The 26,083-nt window shown below is 39.8% G+C and overlaps 1 protein-coding gene across 9 annotated transcripts in view; it reads right to left on the bottom strand.

Moving 5' to 3' along the window:
- The window catches only part of UNC5D (unc-5 netrin receptor D), a 495,999-nt gene that overhangs the window by 80,334 nt on the left and 389,582 nt on the right, over positions 1-26,083 (bottom strand). For 4 of the 9 annotated variants that reach the window (XM_084879252.1, XM_084879255.1, XM_084879254.1 and 1 more), the window contains exons 5-8: positions 24,242-24,422; positions 23,242-23,409; positions 21,362-21,526; positions 4,778-4,810 (exon numbers count right to left, since the gene is read on the bottom strand). In XM_084879252.1, the coding sequence (XP_084735378.1) occupies positions 4,778-4,810; positions 21,362-21,526; positions 23,242-23,409; positions 24,242-24,422 (547 nt within the window). The remainder of the gene's footprint in view (positions 1-4,777; positions 4,811-21,361; positions 21,527-23,241; positions 23,410-24,241; positions 24,423-26,083) is intronic. The other 5 variants (XM_084879253.1, XM_084879260.1, XM_084879256.1 and 2 more) reach the window with 3 other exon arrangements.

The following is a 26,083-nucleotide window of genomic DNA, read 5'->3' as shown; positions in this document are numbered from 1 at the left end:
CATATGATGTGTTTTGACAATTTCTAATGCTATCTATCTGTCTCAAGCCACAATAATCTTGAACCTGATACTGTAAATGTCTAGATAATTGTCATAAATTATTGTTACAATAGGTCATTCTAAGAGGTTTCCTTGCTTCTGCTCTCATTATATGTTTACACTCAGCACAGCGGGAACAGTTTATCCTTGAAAATATTCAGCCACATCACCATGGACAAAAACCCTCAAAGGCTTTCCATCTTGCTCAGAGCAAAGGTCAAAATCATTACAATGGCCTATACTATACTTGGCCATTTGTCCCACATCTCTGATCTCAGTTATGGTGGTTCCTCCCTTTGCCACTCTGCTCCATACATCCTGGCCTTCTTACTGTTCCTCAGACAGTCCAAGCGAGCTTCTACCTCACAGCTTCTGTCTCCTGCTGTTCCCTTTGCTGGGAATGCTCTCCCCCAGATAGCCAGATGTTTGTTTCATTGCTTTTCTTCAGGTCTCTTCTTAAACGTAATTCTAATACAGGGAACTTCCTCTCACATCTAATACACATAAAAGCAACATCCCCTCCAACCTTCCCTGAGCCCCTTACCATGCTTTATTCTTCCTCACAACATGTGCCCCATCTTCATGGCACTTAGCACTATATATTTTCTGGATTGTTGTTTTCTTCTCCCCTCACTTAAATCCTGAGCTATGTGGAAGCAGAAACTGTATCTGCTGTGCTAGGTGCCAACTCTCCACCATCTAGAACATTTCCTAGCACAGGGTAAGCACTCAATAAATACCTGTTGAGCCCTAGCCAGTTTGGCTCAGTGGATAGTGTCCACCCTCAGACTGAAGAGTCATAGGTTTGATTCCAGTTACTGGCACTGACCTCGGTTGCAGGCTTGATCCCCAGCCCTGGTTGGGGCACTTGTGGGAGACAACCAATGGATGTGTCTCTCTCACATCAATGCTTCTCTCTGTGTCACTCTCCCTCCCTTCCACTCTTTAAAAATCAATGGAAAAATATCCTCAGGTGAGGATTAACAGCAACAACACATAATATATAAATACCTGTTGAATTAAATGGAATTATGTACAAGAGTACAATGAAAATGGAAAAGTTTGATGAACTTGAGATCTCTTTATGTGGTAGAACAGAATGATTTATTGGGTGCTGAGCAGGAGAAAAGAGAGCAAAAAGATAGAGGGGCCAAGAAGGCTTGTCCAAGTTCCTAACCTAGACAACTGAGTTGGTGGGGTACTATTCACTGACCTAGAGAAGACAGGAGCAGGACTGGGACAAACAAGGATACATTCCAGTTTGAAAAAGTTGAAATTAAGTTCATTGAGAGATACTCAGCTAGAGATGACCTGGAGGTAGCTGACTCTGGCACTACTCGTTGGATTCATGCTTAACTCTGCTAGATACAAACAACTCTATGGAAAGCAGATGAAGAGAGAATCTGTGTTTCTAACCTAGATTCGAAGGAGAAGCTAAATTCTGTTCACCCCTAGGATGAACACGCTGACCTAGTCACTGCTCAGGTGCTTACAGCCTCTCCGCATATCCCAAAGGCTCCCAGAAATCTCATTGTCTGAATGCAGCCATTTCTCAGTCTGACTCGGGGGTGCATGTTTGCCATTCGGAGCCTACTATATTTTACTGCACCTCCTGACATTGTTACACAACATTTATTGAAAGCACATTTGATGGTAATGAAGTTTCTATTAACTATGATTAAATCTCATAAAGCACCTGAAGATAATTTAAGATGTGCAGAAGCAGAAAATGAAACATTCAGCTCAGTACATTAGAAAACGTAATTGATTAAATTATCTCATTTACAATAAGTGCTTTCATGAGCTATGCACTGCACATATTTTCCCCCGTTTGTCATTATGATTTGCCAACAGATATCTGAAGATTTCACTTTCTTTTTTTCTCTCTCTCTTTTTTAATTGAATTTATTGGGGTAACTGTGGTTAATAAAACCATATAGGTTTCAAGTGTACAACTCAACAAAACACCATCTGCATACTACATCATGTGCTCATCCCCCGAAGTCAAATCTCTTTTACCCACTATTTGTCCTCCCTTTTCTCTCTTCCACCTGCCTCTCCCCTTCATTCACTACCCATCACCACCCTCCTGCTTTCCTCTGGCAGTCACCATACTATTGTCTGTGTCTGTTTTGGTGTTTTTCTTTTGTTTTATTTTTTTCTTTTTATACACCTCTATGCAACTGTGTGTGTGACCTGAGTGATGTTTTCTTGCTACAGATCCTGTGCACAGCTATATATAGGAACAGGTTGTTTCTCAATTATCTTCATAATTGACTTTGATTTTGCATCAGTGATGATTCATGCACTCTTCAACCAACCCCCTCTTTCACTGAGCAACCGCAGCCCGAATTTGTATAATGCATGCCTAACCATGCAGCTTACAGAACCCCGGCTGGATTCCTCTGGGAGCCTTTTGCAATCACATTGATTCTGTTAAGGTTTTATTTTTAGGAAATGACAAATTAAAACAGTTTAAGCGATTCGGTTGCCGTATCTAGCAATTAAGCTTGGTGTTCAGGAGCGAGAACCCCAAGCAAAAACTAATTCAGGAGTCCCCGAGGACTAGGTATAGCTACTGTGGGGTTTATGGCTGAAAGTACAGATGTAACCGAATTAGAATGGCACAGGACTCACAAATTAAGCATGAAATTAATTTTTAAAAAAACACACATGCACTTCTAGGTAACTCTCACATGGGCTGCCACATGGATACCTATGATCTTGCTTGTGCTACACCCCAGAACTGGCAGGTGGCACAGGGTCTGTGAGCAGGTAGAAGTTGAAGGTCTACTTATCCAAGCTTGATAAGTAGGGTCTGTGAGCAGGTAGAAGTTGAAGGTCTACTTATCCAAGGTCTTGACTCGGGCACTAGTCAAACATGCAGCGACCTGTTCCCCTTCTCCCTCCCTCAACATGCACATATACAGACACACAACCACACACAAACAACCAGGTCTCTCCCCTCCAATCTTCCAGGGAGTTCAAAATCAAGCATACATGATGTAGGAGGGTTGCTACCCAAGTACTAAAGGTTACTTTATGGGCAGCAGACTGCATGGAAAAGAAGAAAGTGTTGTTGTTGTTGTTGTTGTTCTGCAAAGATTTCAGACTGCAAGAAATGGGTTCTTTATATCTCGAGCCTATAACTGAAGCAACATAATAAACTATGAACATAAATAGCTTTACTAACCTTTCTCTCATGTTTCCTGACCCCTGTCCCATGATACCTATTTGTGTCTATCTTCACAGCCTCTTAATTCTTTCAAAGAAGGTGGCTAGTAAGAGCTATTTGAATTTTAATACCCTAGAATTAAAAATATCAAAAAGCATTCATTTTATACTAAAATGGGCAATACTGACCAGGGACACCTTCCACAAGATTTACAGACCGAACCTGCCAGGCCCTTTTCTCTCTTCCCTACTGCTAAGAAGCCTTGTGATCTCAAGTATGCCTTACACCAAGCTTGTCAAACTCAAAGGCTAACATGGGCCAAATAAATGAGGCATGCGGCCCATGGGCCGTGAGTGTAACATGCTTGCTTTACACACTAATGGGCCTTGGGGAATATATTACAATGTAGATAGTCTCTAGACAGTGGTCGGCAAACTCATTAGTCAACAGAGCCAAATATCAACAGTACAACGACTGAAATTTCTTTTGAGAGCCAACTTTTTTAAACTTAAACTTTTTCTAATGCCACTTCTTCAAAATAGACTCACCCAGGTCTTGGTATTTTGTGGAAGAGCCACACTCAAGGGACCAAATAGCAGCATGTGTCTTGAGAGCCGCAGTTTTCAGGCCACGGCTCTAATGCCCCTCGCCCCATACCAGGAATTCCAATTCCTTTGTTTTAGTCTGAGGTGGGGCATATTTAACAAACTCCCGCCACACCCCAACATTCTCATGCATGTGGTCCCTGATCTACCCTTTGCGAAATATTTTTCTAAGAGGGAGGTTCTCAAGCCTAGCTGCCCACTGGAGTCACCTGGGGAGCTTTGTAAAGTAGAGATTGTTGGGGTCTAACCCCTACCCCCATTTTTATTATACTGGTTTGGGGTACAGCCTAGGAATTGGGATTTTTGGAAGTCCTCTGTGTGGTCCTCAAGGTCAATTAAGGCCTGACTATAAAATGGAATGCTGAGCTGCCACCCCTTCAATTTCTGTTCTTTTCCCCAAATCTCCTACCTGCATAAGATGGAGATAACACAAAGGTCCTCCCAGGAAGCAAGCCTGTAATTACAGGGCTCCAGCCAGCACCACCCTCTCATTTCCAGTTTCTGATGGTTTTACTGGTTCCTCATTTACCCCTTTGCCATGGATTTAACAGTTTGCATCTCAGGCACCCCCTCCTCCTCCTCCTAGGTGGAGAGGGGTGTAGTCAGGCTTATGTCCAAGCTGCTTTTCATGAAAGTGTGTGCTGATAGGTATTTATTAATTGTAATGCTGTAAATCTCTTCAGAAATGAGAATTCTAGATGACAGTTGTAGAGAAATGGGCTTACAGGCAGGCAGAATCAGGAGGAGAGATTTACTTTTATTCTGAGGGAGGAGAGGGGTATGCATATTTCTTTCTGATTTAAACCTCTGATATGTGACTCCAAACCCAATGAGCAGAAGCCCCGAAAGCCCTGGATCTTTCGAACAAACTTCAGTTCTGTGGGGCTCCTAAGCAAATACAACAGTAAGGCAGCAGATATGAGAATAAATTATAGTCACAAGAGGAAAAAGAACTTACTTTGGGGTTTTATCTCATGAAGAGGTTTTTTATCTAAAAGAAAGAAAGAGAGAAAAAAAGTTGCATTTAATAAATTTACATGGAGCAGATATATTTCCTATATCATTTGGTCTATCTCTATAAAGGAACATTTTGTCTATTTTTGCAGATTACATATATAATAGATTATATTGTCAGTATTTTTCCTTTTTGCTCTATTTCTTTATTTTTCTGTTTTGCAATATATATATATTTTTTTAGTATGATTGCCTCATTCCTTTCTTTTTCCTCAGGCTTACTGGAGTTTCTTTCTGTTGCATTTGCTTGATTCTGATCCGCATGATGAGAGCTGTAAGCTTGCAGGCTATCCCTTTTTATATACAGCCAGGAGACGGCTCAGGTAAGGGATGCTATTTCACTCTATATGGTAGAAAAATGAACCAGGGAATAAATATTTAAAGGGATCCTGCCTTGGTCGGCAGTTATAAAGGCCTAGATAAAAAAAAGTTCCAAACTGTGTTCTTTATGCATTCTCTTTGGGTATGCATGCGGTTTTGTGGGCATGTTTTAAGAAATCACAATTTTTTGTTTCATGTCTCTATTAATTGTTAAAATGTGCGCAGTTTCTCTCAGTGGAAAGGTGTCATTTTACAGTCATAATGTTAAGCAGTGAAGCAGTCAGATGAGGTGGGTACGGAGAAAAGACATTCAGACTTTTACTGAGGCGGGGCCACAGGAGCTAGAGCCCAGGTGAAATATTTTCTTAATTTTCCCCATTGCCTTCCATCCTGCCTGGTCTCCCATCACTGGATAACCATGCAATAACTTTCTTAAAAAAAAATATTTTATTTATTTTCTACAGAGAGGAAGGGAGAGGAATAGAGAGCTAGAAACATTGATGAGAGAGAAACATCGATCAGCTGCCTTCTGTACCCCCCCCCCCCCCCCACCGGGGATGTGCCCACAAGCAAGGTACATGCCCTTGACTGGAATTGAACCTGGGATCTTTCAGTCTGCAGGCCAACACTCTATACACTGAGCCAAACTGGTTTTGGCAATAATTTTCTAAATCACCCTGAGACTGGGTGCCTGGGACTTACGCTGTTTTATACCACATCCTCTCCACTCCCCATCTCCCCTACCTGGTCCCATCCCTGCCAAGGGCTCCTCCACATTACAGAAGCCTGGGAAGCGCACACTTCAGACACCAAGGCCAAGGTTCCAGAAGATTTGCATGGCGAGTCAGCCCTCTTCCTAGTCCTTTCAAGGGCTCAGACGTTAACAGTCAAACTCCAAGCACTGAGGCTGCTGCTAGGCGGTCACAGAACCACACTGTGATGGGGGGACCTGACAAGGTCACCTTGTGCAGCGCCCTTCCTCCGTTTGCCTGAAGGCAAGCCGCGCACAGGGTGAGACACTGTCATTTTGGATTATGTTTTTAACCGAGTCAAACCTAGTGCAGTCCCCACTTGAGATCTTCATAAATATCATCGCACTGACTGCACCATCACCTCTCCCAGGCAGATAGATGCAGCTCTGCTCGGAATTCTTCATGGAATTCTTCCCCTAACCCAGTCCTTCACTTAATACTGGTTTTGACAGGAAGCCCTGGCAGTGAGATGTAAGCCCATCTCCTGTGTGTTTTGCCGTCTGATTTGTTAAGGGAGTAGCTGTTAAAAAGTTGCACGTAAATCATGTTCTTGCCAATGGGCCCTCATTTTTTCTTCTTCTTCCATATATGGGGAAAGTTCACTGGCAAATGGCAATTTCTGGCAAATCTTTCTTCCAATGAACAATCCTCGTAAAAGATAATAGTTTGTTCAAGTTGGTATGCTCATATTCAGATTGTTATACAGCCAGGTTGCTTAAAACAGGACAATATTCGCATTCAGCTTCTCACATCAATTTAACGCCATCAGCTTTCCCCAGAGCAGGTGACGCCTGGCGAAGTCCAGATGCTAATGCACTCAAGAATTAGAATAAAGCCACTGTGGGGTCAAACCTAACCTCCGTTTTTTGCTTATTGCACGCTATCTGACAGCATTTGGCATGGGCACAGTGATGCTGGCAGGCCCGGGATGAGCCATCTAACGTGATGCATTGCTAGGGCTACACAGAGAGACATGCAGAACATCTGTTTAGGACCCTGGCTGAGCTAAACTGTATTATCTTCCTTCTAAACCACAGGAACGGAGGGTATGCCAGGTAGCAAAATGAAGCTCCATTAAAAATGGGTGCTATATATAACTACTCCCCAGAAAAATAAAATTGAATGCAGCCAGGCTGTGAAAAAATCAGGGTGGTGCGTTCCACTGGATATGGCTCTGCGGGAAACAGAGTGATTGAAGCTGACAAGCTGAGGGCAAAGGTCCCAAGATAGGCCTCAGGCCACAAGGCACATGTACAGGAGTGGGCATTTCCCCCCTGAACCGGCTCTGGTGCCCTCACATTAGCGGTGTGGTGTTGTGGGATTAGTGCAAACTCTCAGAGCCCGGACAGGATTTAAATATTGGATTGTTTGTCTCCTTTCTATGTGGTCTCTGTCCTTCTCCAAAGTAAAATGCGAATGATAATTTCCTTGAAGATTGATGCTGGCGACTAAACATGATGAATGTGAAGTGTGCAGCACAGGGCTGGCACAGGTGAAGCATCAATAAATGGTAGCTAATAACTAATATTGTCGTTTCAAAATGTTATAAAAAGGATCATCCTTGTCACTTGTTCAGAGTGAAAAAAAACTAAGAGCTGCATGATTCTTGGAGATGAGTCACCACCCCATGTTCTAAATCTAGTGCATTTCTGGGGTGCTGGGAAAGGAGTGAAGGCCCTTGTAGCTGCTTTATGGGACTGAGTCAAAACTTCAGCTTCTTGATAGGGATAAAAACGGGCAGGGACCAGAAGACCCTCGCAGGCTCCCTAGCTTTCACCCGCCATAAACTAGCAGGATAACAAGCAATGACATCCCATTTGAAATCTATTTGACATGACTTCTTAGAGCAGAGTAAGATTTATTCCAAGGGATTCTGCTGGACTGTGGGATTTGTTGTGTGAAGGGCCAGGGAGTCATGTGGGTCAGTGTGCAGACTCTCGTGGAAAAGCCTGGAAGCCTCTGGTGCCCAGGAGAGCTTTAGTCCTCTAGCATCAGCATCAAAATTGGGTCCTGGTGTATTTTGTGAAATACTGGTCTCATGCCATCAACCTGATAGCAGAAAGCATTTTCCCAGCTTGAAATGTCTAAAGAGTCTCTAATTCATGAGCTTGAGAGAGGGATGCCCATCAACCTCACTATCTTTTGTGAGGCCTGTCCACCCCACTGTCGATGTCCTTTTATTCTGTTTGCATAATAATTCTCTCACAAGGCGGAGGGCCATGCACCCACTTGGCCTTGGTCAACCAAAGCCTCTTTGCTTTGATTTTACCTCTCTCCAAGGCCATGTTCAAATGACTCCTTAGTAAATTAATCCATTAGGGCCATAATTCTATTCATGTTGGCTGCACATCAGAATCACCTGGGGAGCTTATTTTTTAAAGAAAATGCCCATGCCTGGGCCCTATTCCAAGAGCTCCTGATTAATTGGGGTTTGTGTTTTTGGAATTACTGAGGGCACCACCACTTCCTGGCAACACATCTGGGGGTTTGTGTACTGAACTTCTTTTGGTCCCTGCCTCCCTAGGAGGCTTTGGGGTAGCTACGGTATCTGATGGGCCCAGAAAGATCCCTTTTGTATTCTGCAGACAGAGAAATGTAATTTTGAGCCAGTGGCAGCTGAGCTTCAGTTTGTGAAAATTTTCCAAAGACCTAAGGTACATTCTAAGACATGTGTCAAACACAAGACCCGCGGGCCAAATCCAGCCCGCCAGACCTTGCTATGTGGCCCGCACCGCGCTGTCATCACTGCACTCCGCTGTCAGTTTATGACATTGTCAGTTTATGACTATTCAGTAAACCATTCGGCCCGCGATTTAGGCTGGATTTTAGATTTTGGCCCCTTCTCTGATTGAGTTCGACACCCCTATTCTAAGAGGTACATTCTGGGTAATTGGACATTGAAAATAAGTAATTAAAACTTAGTCTTATTATTTGTGTATTTATAAACTAAAGAAACTGGAGTGCTGTTCTTTTTTTTTAAATTTAATAGTGTCTTAAGTTATGTCATGTGTTCTTTAGGTTATCTATGCAAGCCTAGGCCTTTTCACTTTACTTTATACTAGAGGCCCAGTGCGTGAAAATTCATGCACTGGAGGGGAGGTCCCTCAGCCCAGCCTGCCCCCTCTCACAGTCCAGGAGCCCTCAGAGGCGGGAGGCAACCAGGCAATCAGGGGAAGCGACGTCCCATCACACCTCTGCTGCTGCCACTGCTGGCAGAACAGGCCTCGGCCAGCCTAGTTACCTGAGCCTCAGGCGATCCTGGACAGCTGGGCAACCATCATCTGAGGCTTGCCTGTGCTTCGGGCCAACCTTGCTTGGCTGGAGGGCTGAGGGGACTGAGTGCCGCCATCTTTGAAGATTTGGCAGTCAATTAGCATATTCCCTCTTTATTAGATAGGATATGTACTAGAGGCCCGATATATAGAATTCATGCAAGGGGCTCGGTCCTCACAGCCCCAGCTTTGTCCAGAAGGATGTCCACACTGTTGTTTGGCTATCTGGTCTAATTAGCAGATTATGCTTTTATTATTATAGATGAGATTATGTGCATGTGTATACTTATACACATTATATATATATACATATATATATTATGTGTATACTTACACACTTAATATATATATATATATATATATATCAGAAAACTGCATGAAATTGATACTTATTGATCATTTTTACCTACAAAAATATGGAATTATCTTTTATATATTATTCTGCAGTATGCTTTTGCTTCCTAGTACTGTACTATATTGCAAATATTGCTTTTTCATGTGCCATGTATTATGCATTTCTGAGAGGGAGAAGAGAAAAAGAGACAGAACAATTTATATATTTTTGATGGTGATTTGGTTCTTTTCCACCTTTCTTGCTTTCTTTGTTACATGGGATGCTCCTAAAGCATTTCCATGGTATCCATTGTTCTTAGGAGATATTTATAGCTGCACCCCTACCTTCCCTCCCACATGCCCACATCCAGCCTTATCTGCTCTTTCCCAGGAATAAATGTGGCCAGCTTCGTGCAGCCCACATGCTGCAGATCTAGGAGAGCAGGCCTGGGAGAAGTAGCATGTGTGGACGGATACAGTCAATCTCCAGCCTATAGATTGGGCAAGGAAGGGGCTGCTTCCTAAAACCTGTGGGCTGTGATTATTTGAAACCGGTTCCTATGAGTTTTGACAACTAACAAATATACTTGATACCAGAGTCTGTGTTCTTTTTTGAGATTCAGGCATAGAGCCGCACATTGAACTAAACACCCACCAGACAGAAAGCCCAGACAGATACTCTTCACCGGGCAATAATCACAGATGTCATTATAGTTAATGATTACCATTTTCTTCTTCACTAACCCAGCCATGTCCATTTCCATCTCCAAATATCATTTTTATGATTTCTTTCTTCATTGATCATATTCTTTGAAATCTTTTTCATCCCATAAAAAAACGTATTTGTTGACTATTTTATGTACCCTCCAGTCAGTACTTTTTAATGGTTTAGGAGGTGCTTCTGAAGTCTGTGGAATTGTCAGACTTCTCTGTCCCCTCCAGACTTTTCTGATCCTCTAGCATCAGCACACAGGGATCTACCATGATTCCACATTGCCCTAAAGTCACAGCCAACTGCCCTGCCTATCTTTATGGTCTCCTATTAGCTGATCCCACCACAACAATTAGGACTTAGTTTCCACAGCACCTCAGCACTAGTTCATGCCCTAGTCTGAGCAATCCATTACCGCTCCTGCCCATGCTGGTGCCTCTCCTTGGATGTCCTTTTCCCTCCAAACCTCCTACATAAAAATGTCCCAACTCCCAGGCATAGATCAATTAAAGAAAAACGAAAATTTTTCAATTAAAATTTATGTATTAATTATAATAATTTTAAGTGTACCACATACTGATTAGACATTTCTAAATCTTATTGTTCACCTGATAAATCTAGTACTTATCTGACACCATGCATAGTTATGACTATCTTTCCTACAGTGTACTTTATATCTCAGGGACTGTTTTTCTACTGGCAATTTGCACTTCTTAATTTCTTTATCTTTCCACACCAGTCCCCCTGAAGCCCCTCCCGTCTGGGGGACAATCAATTTGTTTTCTACTTCTGTGAGTTTATTTCTGTTTTGTTCATATATTTGTTTTTCAGCTTCTACATATAAGCAAATTTATATAGTATTTGTCTTTCTCTGTCTGAATTATTCTACCTAGCAAAACTCTCTAGGTCCATCCATGTTATCACACATGTTAAGATTTATTTTTATGGGTAAGTAACATTCCATTATATATGTGTACCACATCTTCTTATCTATTAGTCTATTAATAATCATTTAGGGTGCTTCCATACTTTGGCTATTGTAAATAATACTGCAGTGAATAAGTGGGGTGCACATATCTTTTCACAGTAGTGTTTTGAATTTCTTCAAATATATATCCAGAAGTGGAACTGCTGAGTCATATGGTAATTCTGTTTTCCATAGTGGCCACACTGATTTATAATACCACCAACAATGCCTGAAGATTCCTTTACTCCACATCCTGGCAAACATTTGTTATTGATTAATTTATTGATGGTAGCTGTTCTGACAGATGTGAGGTTATATCTCTTCGTAATTTTAATTTACATTTCTCTGATTATTAATGACTTTGAGTATCTTTTTATATGTACTGCCCATCTGTATGTCCTCTTTTGAGAAATGTCTAGTCATATCCTCTGCTCATTTTTTTAATCAAATTTTTTTTGTGTGTTTTGGGTGTGAAGATGTATGAGTTCCTTAAATATCTTCTCTCATTGAATACGTTCTTTTCATTTTGATGATGGTTTCCATCACTGTGCAAAAGCTTTTTTAGTTTGATAAAGTCCCATTTATTTATTATTTTTTGTGATGTAAATTTTTGGATTATGCTTTCTAAATCTGTGAAAAATCCCATTATATTTTGATAGGAATTTTATCTATAGATTTCTTTGGGTAGGATGGACATTTTAAAGATGTTAATTATTCCTATCTGTGAGCGCTTATCATCTTCCATTATTTTCAAATTTTCAATTTCTTTAATGTCTTATAATGTTCCAATTACAAATCTTAAAATTTTGGTTAAAATTATTCCTAGGAATTTTATTCTACTTGATGCAATTGTAGAATATATTGTTTAATAATTTCTCATTTTGATAGTTTGATATTAGTATAATATATAAGAATATTTTGTCAGTTTATTTTGTTCATTGGATTCCACATATAAGTGAGATTTCTTTGTAATTCTGTGGTGTCAGTTGTCACGTCTCTTTCATTTCAGATATTATTTGGTGTTGGGAGCCAGCAGAGTTGAGGCAAGCAACTCAGTCTTAAGGAAATAGAATTAAGTTCCTTCTAGCAGAAGTTATGTGGTGCCCTGAGGGCTTGGCCAGAAGATAAGATAACCTGCAGCTTAGCATCTCCTGTCTTCCTGCCTCTTCCCCTTCCTGATCCTCCCCCCTAGATGGCCCAGCCTTGGAATGTTGCACCTTGGAATGTCACACCGCCCCTGGCAGTTAGCCAATCCTGTGTTGCCAGGTACCAAAGACCCCCCTGCATAGGCAACCCTGCCCCCCTTTGTTTCTGCTGTATAAATACAGCCATTTCAGAGAATAAAAATCGGAGCTTGATCAGAACCTTGTCTTGCTCCCATTCTTTCGCGTTCCTTGTTTGCCTCATTCTCTTAGGTGGTTCCTGCGGGCCCCCGTTGTTGTCCCGCAGGCCGGGACAATTTGGGCTATCCTTTCCCCCCCCTTGATGAGTCTTACTATAGTTTTATCAATTTTATCATTTCAAAACACTGACTCTTTGTTTCATTGAACTTTTCTATTTTTTTTTAGACTACTTTGTTCCCACCCCCACCTATCTGATCTTTATAATTTTCTTCCTTTCCATTTCTTCAGACTTTTCTCTCTCTCATTCCTTTAGTTGTGAGGTCAGATTGTTTATATGAGGTTTTTGTTTGTTTGTTTTTTAATGCAGGCCTGTATTGCTATAACTTTCCCTCTTAGAACTTTTTTGGCTGTGTCCATAGATTTGGGATCATGGTTTTCATTTTCATATGCCTTGATGTCTCTTTTGAATTATTCCTTGATCCCATTTTTAACCCATTCATAGAATGTTATTTAGCCCCTATCTGTTTTTCAGTCTTTTTCTTGATTTCTAGTTTCATACCTTTATGGTCAGAGAAAAAGCTTGATATAATTTCATTTTCCTTAAACTTACTGAATCTTGTTTGGTGTCCTAATATGTGGTCTATACTAGAAAATGTTCCATGTACACTTGAAAACAGTGTATATTATGCTGCTTTGTGGTGAAATGCTCTGATGATATCAATTAAATCCATCTGATCTAGTGTGTCAGTTAAGGCAGCTGTTACACTGTTGATTTTCTATCTGGAAGATGTATTCACTGATGTCAATGTGGTGTTAAAATCCCCTCCTGTGACTATATTACTGTCAATCTCTCCCTTTATGTCCATCAAGATTTGCTTGATCTATTTAGGGTTTCTATGTCCGGTGCATAAATGTTTACAAGGGTTATATCCTCCTTTTGGATTGATGGCTTTATCATTGTGTAGTGTCCTTCTTTGTCTCTCTTTTAACATTTGATTTGAAGTCTATTTTGTCAGATGTAATTATTGCTGACCCAGCTTTTTAAATTTATTTCCATTTTCATTAAATATCTTTTTCCATCCTCCCTTTACTTTTAGTCTGTATATCTTTCATTCTGAGGTGGGTCTCTTGTGGACAGCATATACATGTGCCTTATTTTCTTATCCATTCAGCTACCCTATGTCTTTTGTTTAGTTCATTTAAGCCATTTGCATTTAAAGTGATTATTGTTGATACATATTTGTTGTCATTTTATTCTTTTTAACTATGCCCTCCTTTTGTTGTGTGATTCCATTTCTGGGAATATATCTGAAGAAACCCAAAACACTGATTCAAAGCATATATGTATCCCTATTTCATTGCAGCATTATTTACAATAATGAAGCTTTTGAAGAGACCCAACTGCCCATCAGTAGATGAGTAGATAAAAAAGAAGGAAATTTTACCTTTTGCAACAGCATGTTTGGACTGGGAGAGTATTATATTAAATTAAATGAGCCAGTCATAGAAAGACAAGTACCATATGATTTCACTTATATGTGAAATCTAATGTACAAATTAAACTAACAAACAAAATAGAAACAAATTCATAGCGACAGACTGGCAGCTGTCAGAAGGGAGGACTGATGGGGAACTAGGTGAAAAAAGTGGAGAGATTAAGAAAAAAAAAACAACTCATGGGGGTAATAGAAGAGGATAAAATGGTGAACATACAATACAATTTTAATGACAAATACACTTATTTTAATAGGTGCACTAGGAAATATTTTAACTAAATATATATAGTGTTACAATGTCAGTACCTCTGCAGGTCATGAAAAACATAAATTTTTCTGAAACAGGAATCACTTTACTAGAACACACACACACACACAGTTCTTGTTTTTACTATGGATGCTAAATGCTTTGAATGGATTTGCCTATTTCCTTCTAAAGAAACAAAACACATCCTTTCTATGTGGCACTATTATAACATTTATTTTATAGATAAATAAATTAAGGCTTAAGAAACTTGCTCATAGTGTTGTAATCAAAATTCAAACTCATGAAATCTGACCCCCAAACTCTTGAGTTTTCAGCCTGTTCTTTTCTAAACAGGGTAAATGTTGAATCCTGTAGGCCCAGCTCATTTATTTCTCGCAATTCTAGGTTCATGTTTATCCTTAATTTGCAAACAGGATAACCAGTATAAACTGAGAATCATAGAGGGCAGTGGAAGGCTATTCACCTTTTGCTCTGAATGCCAAATCAATGCAGATCTATCCTGGGTCAGCCTCATGGAAACTCAACCTCTGTGTCTGCTAACAATGCCTAGTTCAGAACTGCTGCCTTCCCTGTGCTTCTTAGGCATATATTAACTACAAAATATTTTTACTTTTGCTATAATGATTTGCATTTCTATCAACTTTCTGGTTGTATGGCTTAAATTTTATTTCCTTAAGAAATGTTTCTAAGTTTTCTATATAATAGGTTTTCTGTCTCCAGTTTACATTATCATGGGGATTGGTTCTTATTTGTCTCTTTAATTTTCTTGGGTTTTTGTTTCACTTTGCTTTGTTTTTGTCTTTTTCCACTGTAAGTACTAATGTGATCCTGCTTCTGCTCTCCAGATGCCCAAATTTAATTTTAAAGTCCTTCCTATTTACAGTGGAGGTGTTTTATTTCAATTCTTCTTCTAAAGTGGATAAAGTGAACAGGATGTGCCTGAGAGAAACTGCCAGAGATCATGTTTCTGAAGCAAGACATAGCACTTCCTGTCCAATTTCACCAAAATAATGTAAGGGTTGTACAAAACAAGTTGGGAAGTTGATATATATTGGGAAGTAAAGTAGATAGGAATAGGGTGGGGGGAAAGGTTAGAAGAGAGATGAGGGCAAATTAAATACCTTGTTTTCTATTGGCTGAAAAATAAATTTTTACTTTGGTTATTCTGTCATAACAATGTACATGTAGCACAGGTCTATGAGAAAATAAACATGGTGATATGGGGGAATTTCCTGGATACAAAAAGGTATCTTAACTGTTTTAGATCCCTTGCTCCTCAAAAAAAGCTTCACAGTTATGATACCCCTCCTTATTCCTAATGAGTATACTGTGGGTGTGGGACCTGTCCTTTTCGCATCTCCACTCCTCCTACCAGTCTTTTGTGGTTTTTTCTTTACATCCTTAAAGAATTCTGTTCAGTAGTCTTTGGGTGGTTCTCAATGATCATAAGTCTATAATTTAGTTGTGATTTTGATGTGATCATAAAGGAGGCTAGCACTGCATTTACCTATTCCACCATCTTGACCAGAAGGCTATCTTTAATTAACAGGGGATAAAAACAGAAAAGTCTACAGTGGGTAGATAACAAGACATTTTATGATAATTTGTTGTATATGGTTAATCTTCATTCTCTTTATGCTCAGTTCTACTCATGGCATTTAAATTTAAGCACAAAAACTAAACATTTAGCTTTATAGAATTAAAAAAATGCTTTTACTAGGACACATGAGTATGAGGCTCTCTCTGGTTTATTTTATTTTTTAATTAAGCACAATGGAAATTTTAGTCATTAGCCATTATACTCTTTCTCTTTAAAGCTTGTTAGTCACTGGTCTTCTTATTGCATCCCATAATGGTGAATGAATTGTTTCTTGGGGTATGGGGGAGAGATTGTTGCTAAGCTGCTAATGATACCATATGTTCTCAGTCCTACACTCTTATTTACTCTTGTGGATTTGCAATACTGTATTCACATTTGCTATGGAGTATACATGAAGGCAACTCTGAATGAATCAATTGTTTGTTATGCAGAAAGCAGCTATTATAAAAGGAGCACCTACTATGTACAGTAAATTGAATGAAAATGGGTTTTTAAAACTATTAAAACTACCTGGGAGAATTAGCAAGCAGCTGGAAATGTCATGACAATTTAAGAATGGATTGTGCTAGCATGTTATCTTGCTACACCATTTTCATTTCTTTGCTATATAAAGTTTACACTATAATTAAGCAATTGTGCAGTGCAGCTGGTTCTGAAATATGAACTTATCCAACAAAAAGTTTAAGAAGGAGTCAAGAATAATTCAGGACTTTTTGCCTAAAGAAAGGAAATAATGGGTTTTGTTAAGGTACAAGGACATCTATCCATTATAATCCTATATAAAAATAGGCATCCCACAAACCATTAACAAAATGTTAAAGTTGTTTCAGATGCACTCAGCCAACTCTAGAATGGTGTCCTAGGAAAGATAGAGAAGGGACGTGGGTAATTACTGTAAGAATGTCAATTGAGAATAGCCCAAGAGAAAATGCTTAGCAAGAAGACCTTTATTTTGATGTGATTACAGGCTCACCTTTTCAGGTGCTTCTTTTAGGTCATTTAAGTAAATCATTCAATAGGTAATATTATTAGATTATTAAATTCGAGCTTGGGGTTGTTTAATTGAACCTGCTATTGTCTTTGTCCTTGATGTGGTTTCCAAACTGTCAATTCAAACTTTTCTTATCAATGTATCCATTAGAAATGAAAAGAAACCACAATTTAACAGATATTTCAGTTTCTGAGCTATCAGCTTTGAACTGACCTATCTTACATCTTGACCAGAAGGCTGGATTAACTATCAGGTAGCTCAGCCTTGAAGATTTCCTCTCTCTTTCAGGCCCCTGTGGCATTTCTCTGGCTTCAGTCTTACTACACCTCAAGGCACTAATCCCCTCTGAAGCAGATCTATTTAATCTTCTCAAGTCAAAGCCCTTAGTGTTATATCTGTTGGAGTTAAGGAAGAGGGAGCAGGCTTTTTTTATTTCTTAGGATCAAGCTAAACACCCTGCCATTTTCATCCTTCTGTTCCTTTCAATGAGGCATGCATATGTCATTTACATCTGGTAGTGCTCCTTAGAGCACAGACAAGATAAGTTCAGCAAGCAGAAAGGACATGGTCAAAAAACTACCTGGCTCTGGTGTTTAAGTTTAGAAAACATGGATCTACACAAGTTCTTATTTCTCAACAATATGTCACATAATTATCTTTCTGGAAAGAAAAGCATCACAGGATTAGCTTATGCTTTCAATTTGGATCTTTGCACTAACTGCTATTGGCAAAGATGACCTAATCTTACTATTACCATTCTGGGGGCATGTGATTTCTTTATTTTTACTGATTTCAGAGAGAGAGAGAAAGAGAGAGAAGCATCAATGATGAGAGAGAATCATCGATCAGCTGCCTACTGCCCACCTCTCACTGGGGATCAAGGCAACAACCCAGACATGTGCCCTTGACTGGAATCGAACCCGGGACCCTCCAGTCTACAGGCCATTGCTCTATCCACTGAGCAAAACTAATTAGGGCGGGACATGTAATTTCTTGATGAGAACACCTAGGTGTGGCCATCTGTGACAGCTTCACACTAAAGTTTTGTGCTCCAGTCACAACTAACCAAGCAACAGTCACACCCAAATATTAAAGTGATCATTCAGAGCTGGCAGCTCCTTCTCTTGGATACTCTCAGGGATCACAAAGGCAACCCAGATGCTGTGTTGAAAGTTAAATAAAATAAAAGAATTATCGGTCTTCTAAGAGAAGTTGAGGAACTGTTTTAGGGTCTTGTTTGGCATAGATGAAAACATATAGAATGAGGATGGAGAAAATTCCCAAATTGTAACATGACCTAGATTCTTCACAAAATGACTGCTCCACAAAGCTGTAGGCAAGTGCTATTTTAATCAAACCCAGCATTCACTGAATCTCTATTCAGATAGTTTCACCAAGACCATTAAACAGAGTGCCAGGGGTATTGGCATCTTTTAACTAGAATGCTCTTCATTGCTTCCTGCAGAGATAGTAATCTGCTATCCATTTTTGTTAATATTGGTAGCCACTTTGAAAGGACAGAATATACCCTGGTGTTGGACTCATAAACATATCCCTTTTTAAATTATATCTATATAGCTATATCTATATATCTATATCCATATCCATATCTATATTTATATCTATATACATGCCTAAGTGATGGTTACAACCAGTTAACCGAATGACTGGTCACTATGACATGCACTGACCACCAGGGGACAGACGCCCAAAGCAGAAGCTGCCCCCTGATGGCCAGCTTACTCCCATAGCCAATCTCCTCTGGCCAGTCAACTTCTCATGGTCCCTTTCCCTGGAATGGGTGAGATAGCCCCGATCAGCCCCAATTGCCCCTGATAGCCAGTCAGGCTGAGGGACCACACCCATGCTCAAATTTGTGCACCAGGCCTCTAGTATAAATATATTTAATTAATTTCTAACTCTGAGGGACCACACCCATGCTCAAATTTGTGCACCAAGCCTCTAGTATAAATATATTTAATTAATTTCTAACTCGTAGCTATCAATATTCTTGATCACATCTGACAGAGTTACTAATATGCACACTATAGACAAAAGATGCTGAGAAAACATGCTTAAGCAGAAAAGGGAATGCAGGCATGAGTAAATTGAATAGAAAGAAAAGGCTCATGTAGCATTCTAAATTCACACCTACAATACTCCAAACCTTATTGTCTTCCTGGTTATATTATTTTCACTATGAGTAATGGGAATGAGATACCCATTAAACCACACACATGTGACTAAAACCATACATGGTCAATGCCCACAGGAATTGCTTAAAAGCGACTGTCTGAACATGGCCATTTCTGCTCAAAGGAAGGAACTAAACTTTGGAACTTCTCAACTACACATGCAACTTTGTAATGGATAATTTTATGTGTCAGCTTGACTGGCCATCTGCTGCCCAGGTAATTGGCTGAACATTACCTGGGTCTTCAAAGATGAAACCAGCATTTAGATCCACAGATGAGGAAAAGCAGATTGCCCTCTATAATTGCTTCCCAAGGCCTCACCCAGTCTGTCTAAAGCTTGATCCTTCTCATGGTAGAATTCTCCTGCTTGCCAGTCTGTCAACTGGGACATTGGCTCAGCAGATCTGGGACTTGCCAAATTCCATAATCAAATGAGCTTATTCCTTATAATAAATCTCATTTATCTATCTATCTATCTATCATCATCTATCTCATTGGTTCTCTTTGGAGAAGCCTGACAAACACGTACCTCAAATTTTAGAGTTAGGATCTAAGGTGTCCAATAGCCTCTCAGTGCTGGTAATTCATTTCAGCACTAAACAACTCGATCACTGAACTTGATAACAATTCTTTCTTACCTGAAGTGCTAACCATTATCCATCTTCAATGGTAACTGAACTAAGTATTAGTCAACTAAGGTTTAGGGCTGATATCCTTTAGTGCAAACCTTACTGGTGGTTGATGGGAAAGTTACAACTATGATTATCTAAAATTCAGTTGATAACTAAATAGTTATATTATCAATGCCTCTTTAGAAGACTTGTAAGTATCACACTTCTAACTGTATCTATATGGCTACATGTTAAAAAAGTCATACTTCCAAGGTATATTTCAGAAAAATCTGGTAATAGTCAAGAATAGTCAGAAACATATTTCCTCTTGCTACTGAGTTTGTTTTAGGTTTCCTTACATTTTGGAAGGGAAAAGGCATTTTGAGGAAGACAAATGGTTGGAATACATTCATTGGAGTGCAGGGCCCTTTCATCGCTGAGACTGGGGGCTAGGTTGCATTCTATTTCAGTCCTGTGTATTGTATCTGACATACGCAGCTACTCAATACTTATAATAGCAACAACAACAACAAAAAGGCACCATTGTTGCTCATTTAAAAACATATTGTTTTAACTAATGTATTAAACATATAACCTTTTTAAAAAATATATAAGGTAGCATGTTTCAATATGCTTGCTATCAAAGGTACCCAGTTGTATTGTTTTAGAAAAATAAATCCAACTTAGAATAGCTATTTTCTTCATCCTGCCATCTTCCCAAATAAAAAGTGACACACTAGTATTGAACTATGTTATTTTTTTGTTCAATCCCCTGAATCTTTTGTTCCTTAAGGACCTAAGCAAAATCAGTACACCTTAGCTCACTGATTGGGCAGATGGAGAATAGGTTCATATTTACTGAGCACCTACTCTGTGCCATGAAATATCAAGTATATATTTTTTGTCACTTAGTCTTCACAATAACCAAACATGGGTACCATTTGGATTACTTACAGTCAGAGACATAAGCAACTTATCCAGGGTCACAAAGGTAGAAGGGACAGCACCAGAGGAAAACCTGTCTCTGTGTGACTACTGGATCCTCCCATACTCAGGCAGAGTCACTTGGAGATGGAAGAATGTAATCTCAGGAATAGTGGCTTGGGAGTTTTGAAATGCACATTCCATTTCTTGCTCTGCCAGACCAATTTGATACAAAGCCACCCACCTCCTCAGGTATCATAAATCCCAGCCCCCACTTGTAAGATAACAGTCACAACACATCCCTTGCCACAAAACCATGGTCTCTGAAGATGATTAAGTGCTTTATAGTGCTATATAATTCTTGGAAGAAATATAGGCGTGGTGATAAGAATTTCACCAAACTTAAAATGAAGACTACTAAAAGAACTGCTAGGCTAAAAAGTCTAAAATGTCTTCTTACATCATTTCTTCTAAAACCTTATCTAGTTAAACAAATGTATACACTTATAAAACTTATAATGATAAATCATTCCAAGTCACCCAAGCTTTACTAAAAATGTTTTTGTCTGCTTTTCTACACTTTTCATCTATTTTCTTTTTGCTCTTGGAGATTTTGCTTACTTTTCTATACTTTCACCCTTGAAGATTTTGCTTTCTGTTAACATATTTAACACAAGGAACAATTATGATGTTTCTTTTCATATTACCGACAAAGACTGAAGTTGCTAAACAGAAGGTGTTACCTAGAATGCAGAGACCATCTGTGCAGTTTTCGGATTCCTGGCTTAGCCCTTCGCAGAATTTGCCCCCATTCCTTGGGGGTGGTGCTGTGCACTCCCGGATCCTCAGATGCTCACACTCTGGGCTGCATACTGACCATTCGCTCCATACTTCCCAGCTCCCGTCCACTTCAAAGAGAAACCAAAGGAACCACCATTAGAATGAATCTGGCAGTGGTCAGGAGACTCACCCCAGGACTGCTGTTCTTAGAGCTGAATTTTAAAGCAATAACCACCACAACAAGAAACAAAATAGCACATTCATTTATCTAGTCTCCATGGTTTCTTTCCTAAAGAGATAGACTAGCAAAAGCAGTGGTATAATTCTCTAGCTCTTTCAGGATGAGACCAATTACTGAACTGAGGCAAGCATTCGTCTTACCAATGCCCTTAGGTTGGCTAACAATGTCATTATCCATTCTTCCCCAGTCTTTCATGCTCAAGTGCAGCTTGGATGGACAGATAAACAACGTGCGGTAACCAGTGGTAGTCACCATGTCCTTGGGTGTTGACAGTTTAGAACAGAGAGCAGAATGAACTATCTCTAAGCCCTAAAACCCCCTAAACAATAAACCCATATATATTGATAGTATTAAACTAAAACAGGTCAGTCAAACCCCAAGATACCAAGACTTATATAAATAGATTTCTTGGATCAGAAATTGCTGCTGTATGTAGAAATGAACAAAACTGAATTTTACTAAAAATCAACCCTAGAGATCATGACAGCTGTTCGAGGCAATTGTCCTATTACCTCCTAGGAATACACCAACCCTGTTTATGTGGGTTATGGATTTTCAGTTTTTAATCAAGAGCAATTAGGAATAGGGTAACAAAAAATACTGAACTTGAAACAGAATGACTGAGTCCTTGACTTCCAGTTTATTGGCTGAGCAACCCTGACAAAGTCACTTGGCCTATTTCTGTCAACTTGGGATAATAAAACTCACAACACAGAGTTAAAAGAGATTGCTATATAAAAGTATCTTGCACATAGTAAGCACTCAATAAATGCAAAATGAAACTCCAAGAAAGACACTGCTGGTGAAAGCCTCACCTTAGCTTTGAGTGGAACTAGATTTGAAATTTTAGACAAGAGGCCCTAGTCCAGTGTCCTTGGAGTTAATGTTTCATAATGCATATGAGACCCAGGATCAATTTGTTTCTCAGTGGGAGGATATGTTTTCCATAAAGAAAGTCATCTTCCGTCTCATCTATTTCTCATTGTATGAATTGGGTTAGAGCCAGTAAGAGACGAACAAAATAACTTAAGAAAGCCATATTTGGCAAGTGTAGTGTATCTCTATTCAGAAAAGGAGGCAAGCATAGATCAAATGGAGAATCAACCGCTGTGATGCTGTACAATCTCTGCCAATTTTATTGCAGATAAATACAGAGCTAAAACTGGTAAGCTTTGTGGATTGACAACAGATATAATAAAGAGTCAAATTTTTGGTTCCTGGTTTGTGTTCACAGACAACTTAATTTCTACTAGCTATTATAAAAAATTAATGCCACAGAATGGGAGAACCCAGGGAGAGAAGGGTATGGCTTAGCCCAATCAAACACAGTAGATACAAAAATATTTCAAAGCATTTGGATTATAGATGGTGTGTGTTCAAGGTCAATTGAGTATTAAAAACTACATATGCCCCCAAACAGAGGTATTTCACCCATGTTCTTGCTATTACATTGAGTTCTACAGTAGCCTTTTGGACAAAGGCTCTCTTTGAACTTGGGAGAGGGTTACTTTGAGCAAGAAGGGCTTATGCTGAAAGCTTCACACCAGCTTACTAGTGTTGGTGGGTCAGAAGGGGAAAGGGAGGAGTCTGTGGATATCTCACCAGGACAAAGAGAAGTGCAGGTAATTTTCTGCACTGACATTCCCTCACAAAAGGCCCCACCATTGAGAGGAGCTGGGTTGGTACAGGTCCGGGAACGTTTCTGCCATCCTCTACCACAGCGAACATTGCAGGCTGACCACTCTGTCCAGGAAGACCAGCCTCCATTCACTGAGAGAGAAAATGGGGAGGGGAGAAAAAAAAGGAGAAAGGTTTTTACTGATTGCCTACTATGTGCAAGCCACTGTGCCAGTTGTTGTGAGTAAGGCATCCAGGGACCAAGAGACCCTGCAGACACACACAGTGGCTGCTCCATCATGAGGTGAGCGACTAGGCTTATCTCATCTGTGCCCCTCAGCCTATTCATCTGATATAAGGAGGGACACAGATCATTTTCTTTGCTGGAAAATTATGAAAAATAGAAAGAACTCATTACCATATCTCTAAAGCACTTGAAAATCCAGAGTATAAGAAGAAAATATCAGCATTTGAATTTCTATTACTTTAAGTTCCTCAAAAAAATAAATCCCAGGGCTTATCTATTGTAGAAAGGAATGCCTTTACTTAAATAGCTTGGTATTTCTTTTAAACAATACCCCAGATATTCAGCAAATAGTGATGTTTGTTTATGGTGGATTTTATATGCCAGGAGAGAAAGCAGGTCTGGGGAGGCTGGGGGAGGGGAGCAGAAGTTGCCCACCTCAATTCTTTTCCAATGCAAACACAATGGAAGAAAATAAACAGCTTCTAAAATTATTTTCTGATCAAAAGTGGTTGGAAATGTCACTGCCTACCTCATGGAAGTCCAATATTGAATGAAGGAGCAAACATTAATAGCAATAGAGATGTGTTCTCACCTGCCAAGCGGGAGAGGCAGGAGAGAACACAGTGGTGGATGACCCCCTAAGACCTTTCAGCTCTGAAAGTTAAATTGTAATAAAACACACATCCCTCTACTTCTCTGCTTTCTGTACTCCATTCCTGGCCTTTGGGCTGGTCTTACCATAAACTACCACTGTGGCGGACAGGCTCCTCCTCTTGGCCACAATGTTGGCTGCCATGCATGTGTAATTCCCAGAGTCTGAGAGCCGGGCCTGCCTGATGATCAGGTTATGGTCAGCCCTGGTATCAATGTTCTCATCTTGTTCAGAGTCAATGGGCTCCTCGTTTTTCAGCCATTCCACCTATAAGAAGAAAGAATGTTAACTTTACCAGTCATTTAAAAAACAATAACACTTTTTTTTAATTGGAAGGTGAGCAATTTTGATGTGTGGAAAAGAGCAACAGCAATGATCCTCCTCCCCCCGCCCCCCTTTAGTCCATATCCCATCCCTTTTAATTAGAAACTTTGGTATATTCAGGAAATGAATCCTCAAGTTAATAAACTGGAGGCAGGGAAAGGACTGCATCCTATTGACTTTGACCCATTTTCTAAAAACGCAGTGGAAGAGAGAAAAGAGGTGACTGCAATTAGGTCATTTCATTAAATTTCATTTTATTAGAATTCTGAGGACTAGGATGATGTTTAAATACTGGTACAAAATGGAGCCCAGAGAGCAGCACGTGTACTTTGTGCTGAGAGAATATTATGTTGTCAGACTAGTTTCAAGTCAGAACGTTTCACTTTAAACAAATGTTAATATAGGGGTGAAAATGTGTAAAGGCCACTGTCATATATATTTGGACAGTCATAGGCACAATAATTCAAATTTCAGTGTTCCCTAGTTTGGGGTATAAGTTTCTTTGGTGATCATTTATATCATTCCGTCATTGATTCAGTGGCTATTTAGATGGGGTTAGACATCTACCACATTTAAGGTCCATCCTGGCTTCTGGGGAAGCTCACTTCCCACATCCTCTGAGCGTAGGCTAATCCCATCTCAGATTTGCTTTTTCTAACCTACTTTCTTCTTCCAATTCTATCTAATCCTATCCTTGATTCAAACTTCTCTTTACTATGGGCATCTGAAGAAGACAGAGATGGAACCATCGGCTCCCTAAATCCTCATCCTCCCCCGAGTTGGGGTGCACTACCTGTACCTCCCCTATTTCACTGAGCAGGCCAGTCCTCCCCTGAACTAACACATCTCCTTCCTCATTGTGTTCTCTGCTTCCACATCTGAATGACATCTTCACTGTTCACACCATCTTGGTAGCACTGCACACATCTCTTGCTTGATAGTAACCACTTAGCTCCAGTTATTAGCATATGCTGCACACAGTAATTACCTAGCATGGAAAGCAAGGGCAGTGGCTACCCCAGAGCCATCACACAGTAGCATATGCACAAGAGCATTGTTCATCATTCTGCCCACCATTAGCACAGATCACTGAGTTGCTTTTAGAAGAAGATGCCTCATTTCATGCTTAAATCTTGAGAATTCTAATGAATCACAATAAACAAGTGGCATCTGTTATATAACAATTGGATGTAATCAAGATATGCTAATCTCTATAAAAAGGGATTATCAGAAGAAAACCTTTAATGATATTTATCTCAAGTGCCGACAAGTAATTGAGAGTTTAGAGTACCCTAAATCATAACCATCTCAAATCCTCCCTAGAAGAAGTTAATATGAAAAAGAAAATGGTAGCAAATAGACCAAAGAAGAGGTCTGAGAACTGCTTAAGAACATGGAGATGAGCTGAAAAACCAATGCGATGCAGGGTCATGAAGGGAAGAAGCAAGCTGACTACCCACCCCACAGCCTAGCCTGAAGGTGTGGCACTGGCTAATGACCCAGGGCCCAGAAGCACTGCTCTGATGAGCGAAGCAGGACAGTGCAACCAAGTTTATGTCGCATCTGGCCACCAGTCTGTGACAAATGTCCTCCATTCCCCACTA

The sequence above is a fragment of the Pipistrellus hanaki genome (genome assembly GCF_964339955.1).
Source record: "Pipistrellus hanaki genome assembly, chromosome: 3".
Lineage (NCBI taxonomy): Eukaryota > Metazoa > Chordata > Mammalia > Chiroptera > Vespertilionidae > Pipistrellus > Pipistrellus hanaki.
This window is presented reverse-complemented; position numbering and strand designations above follow the sequence as displayed.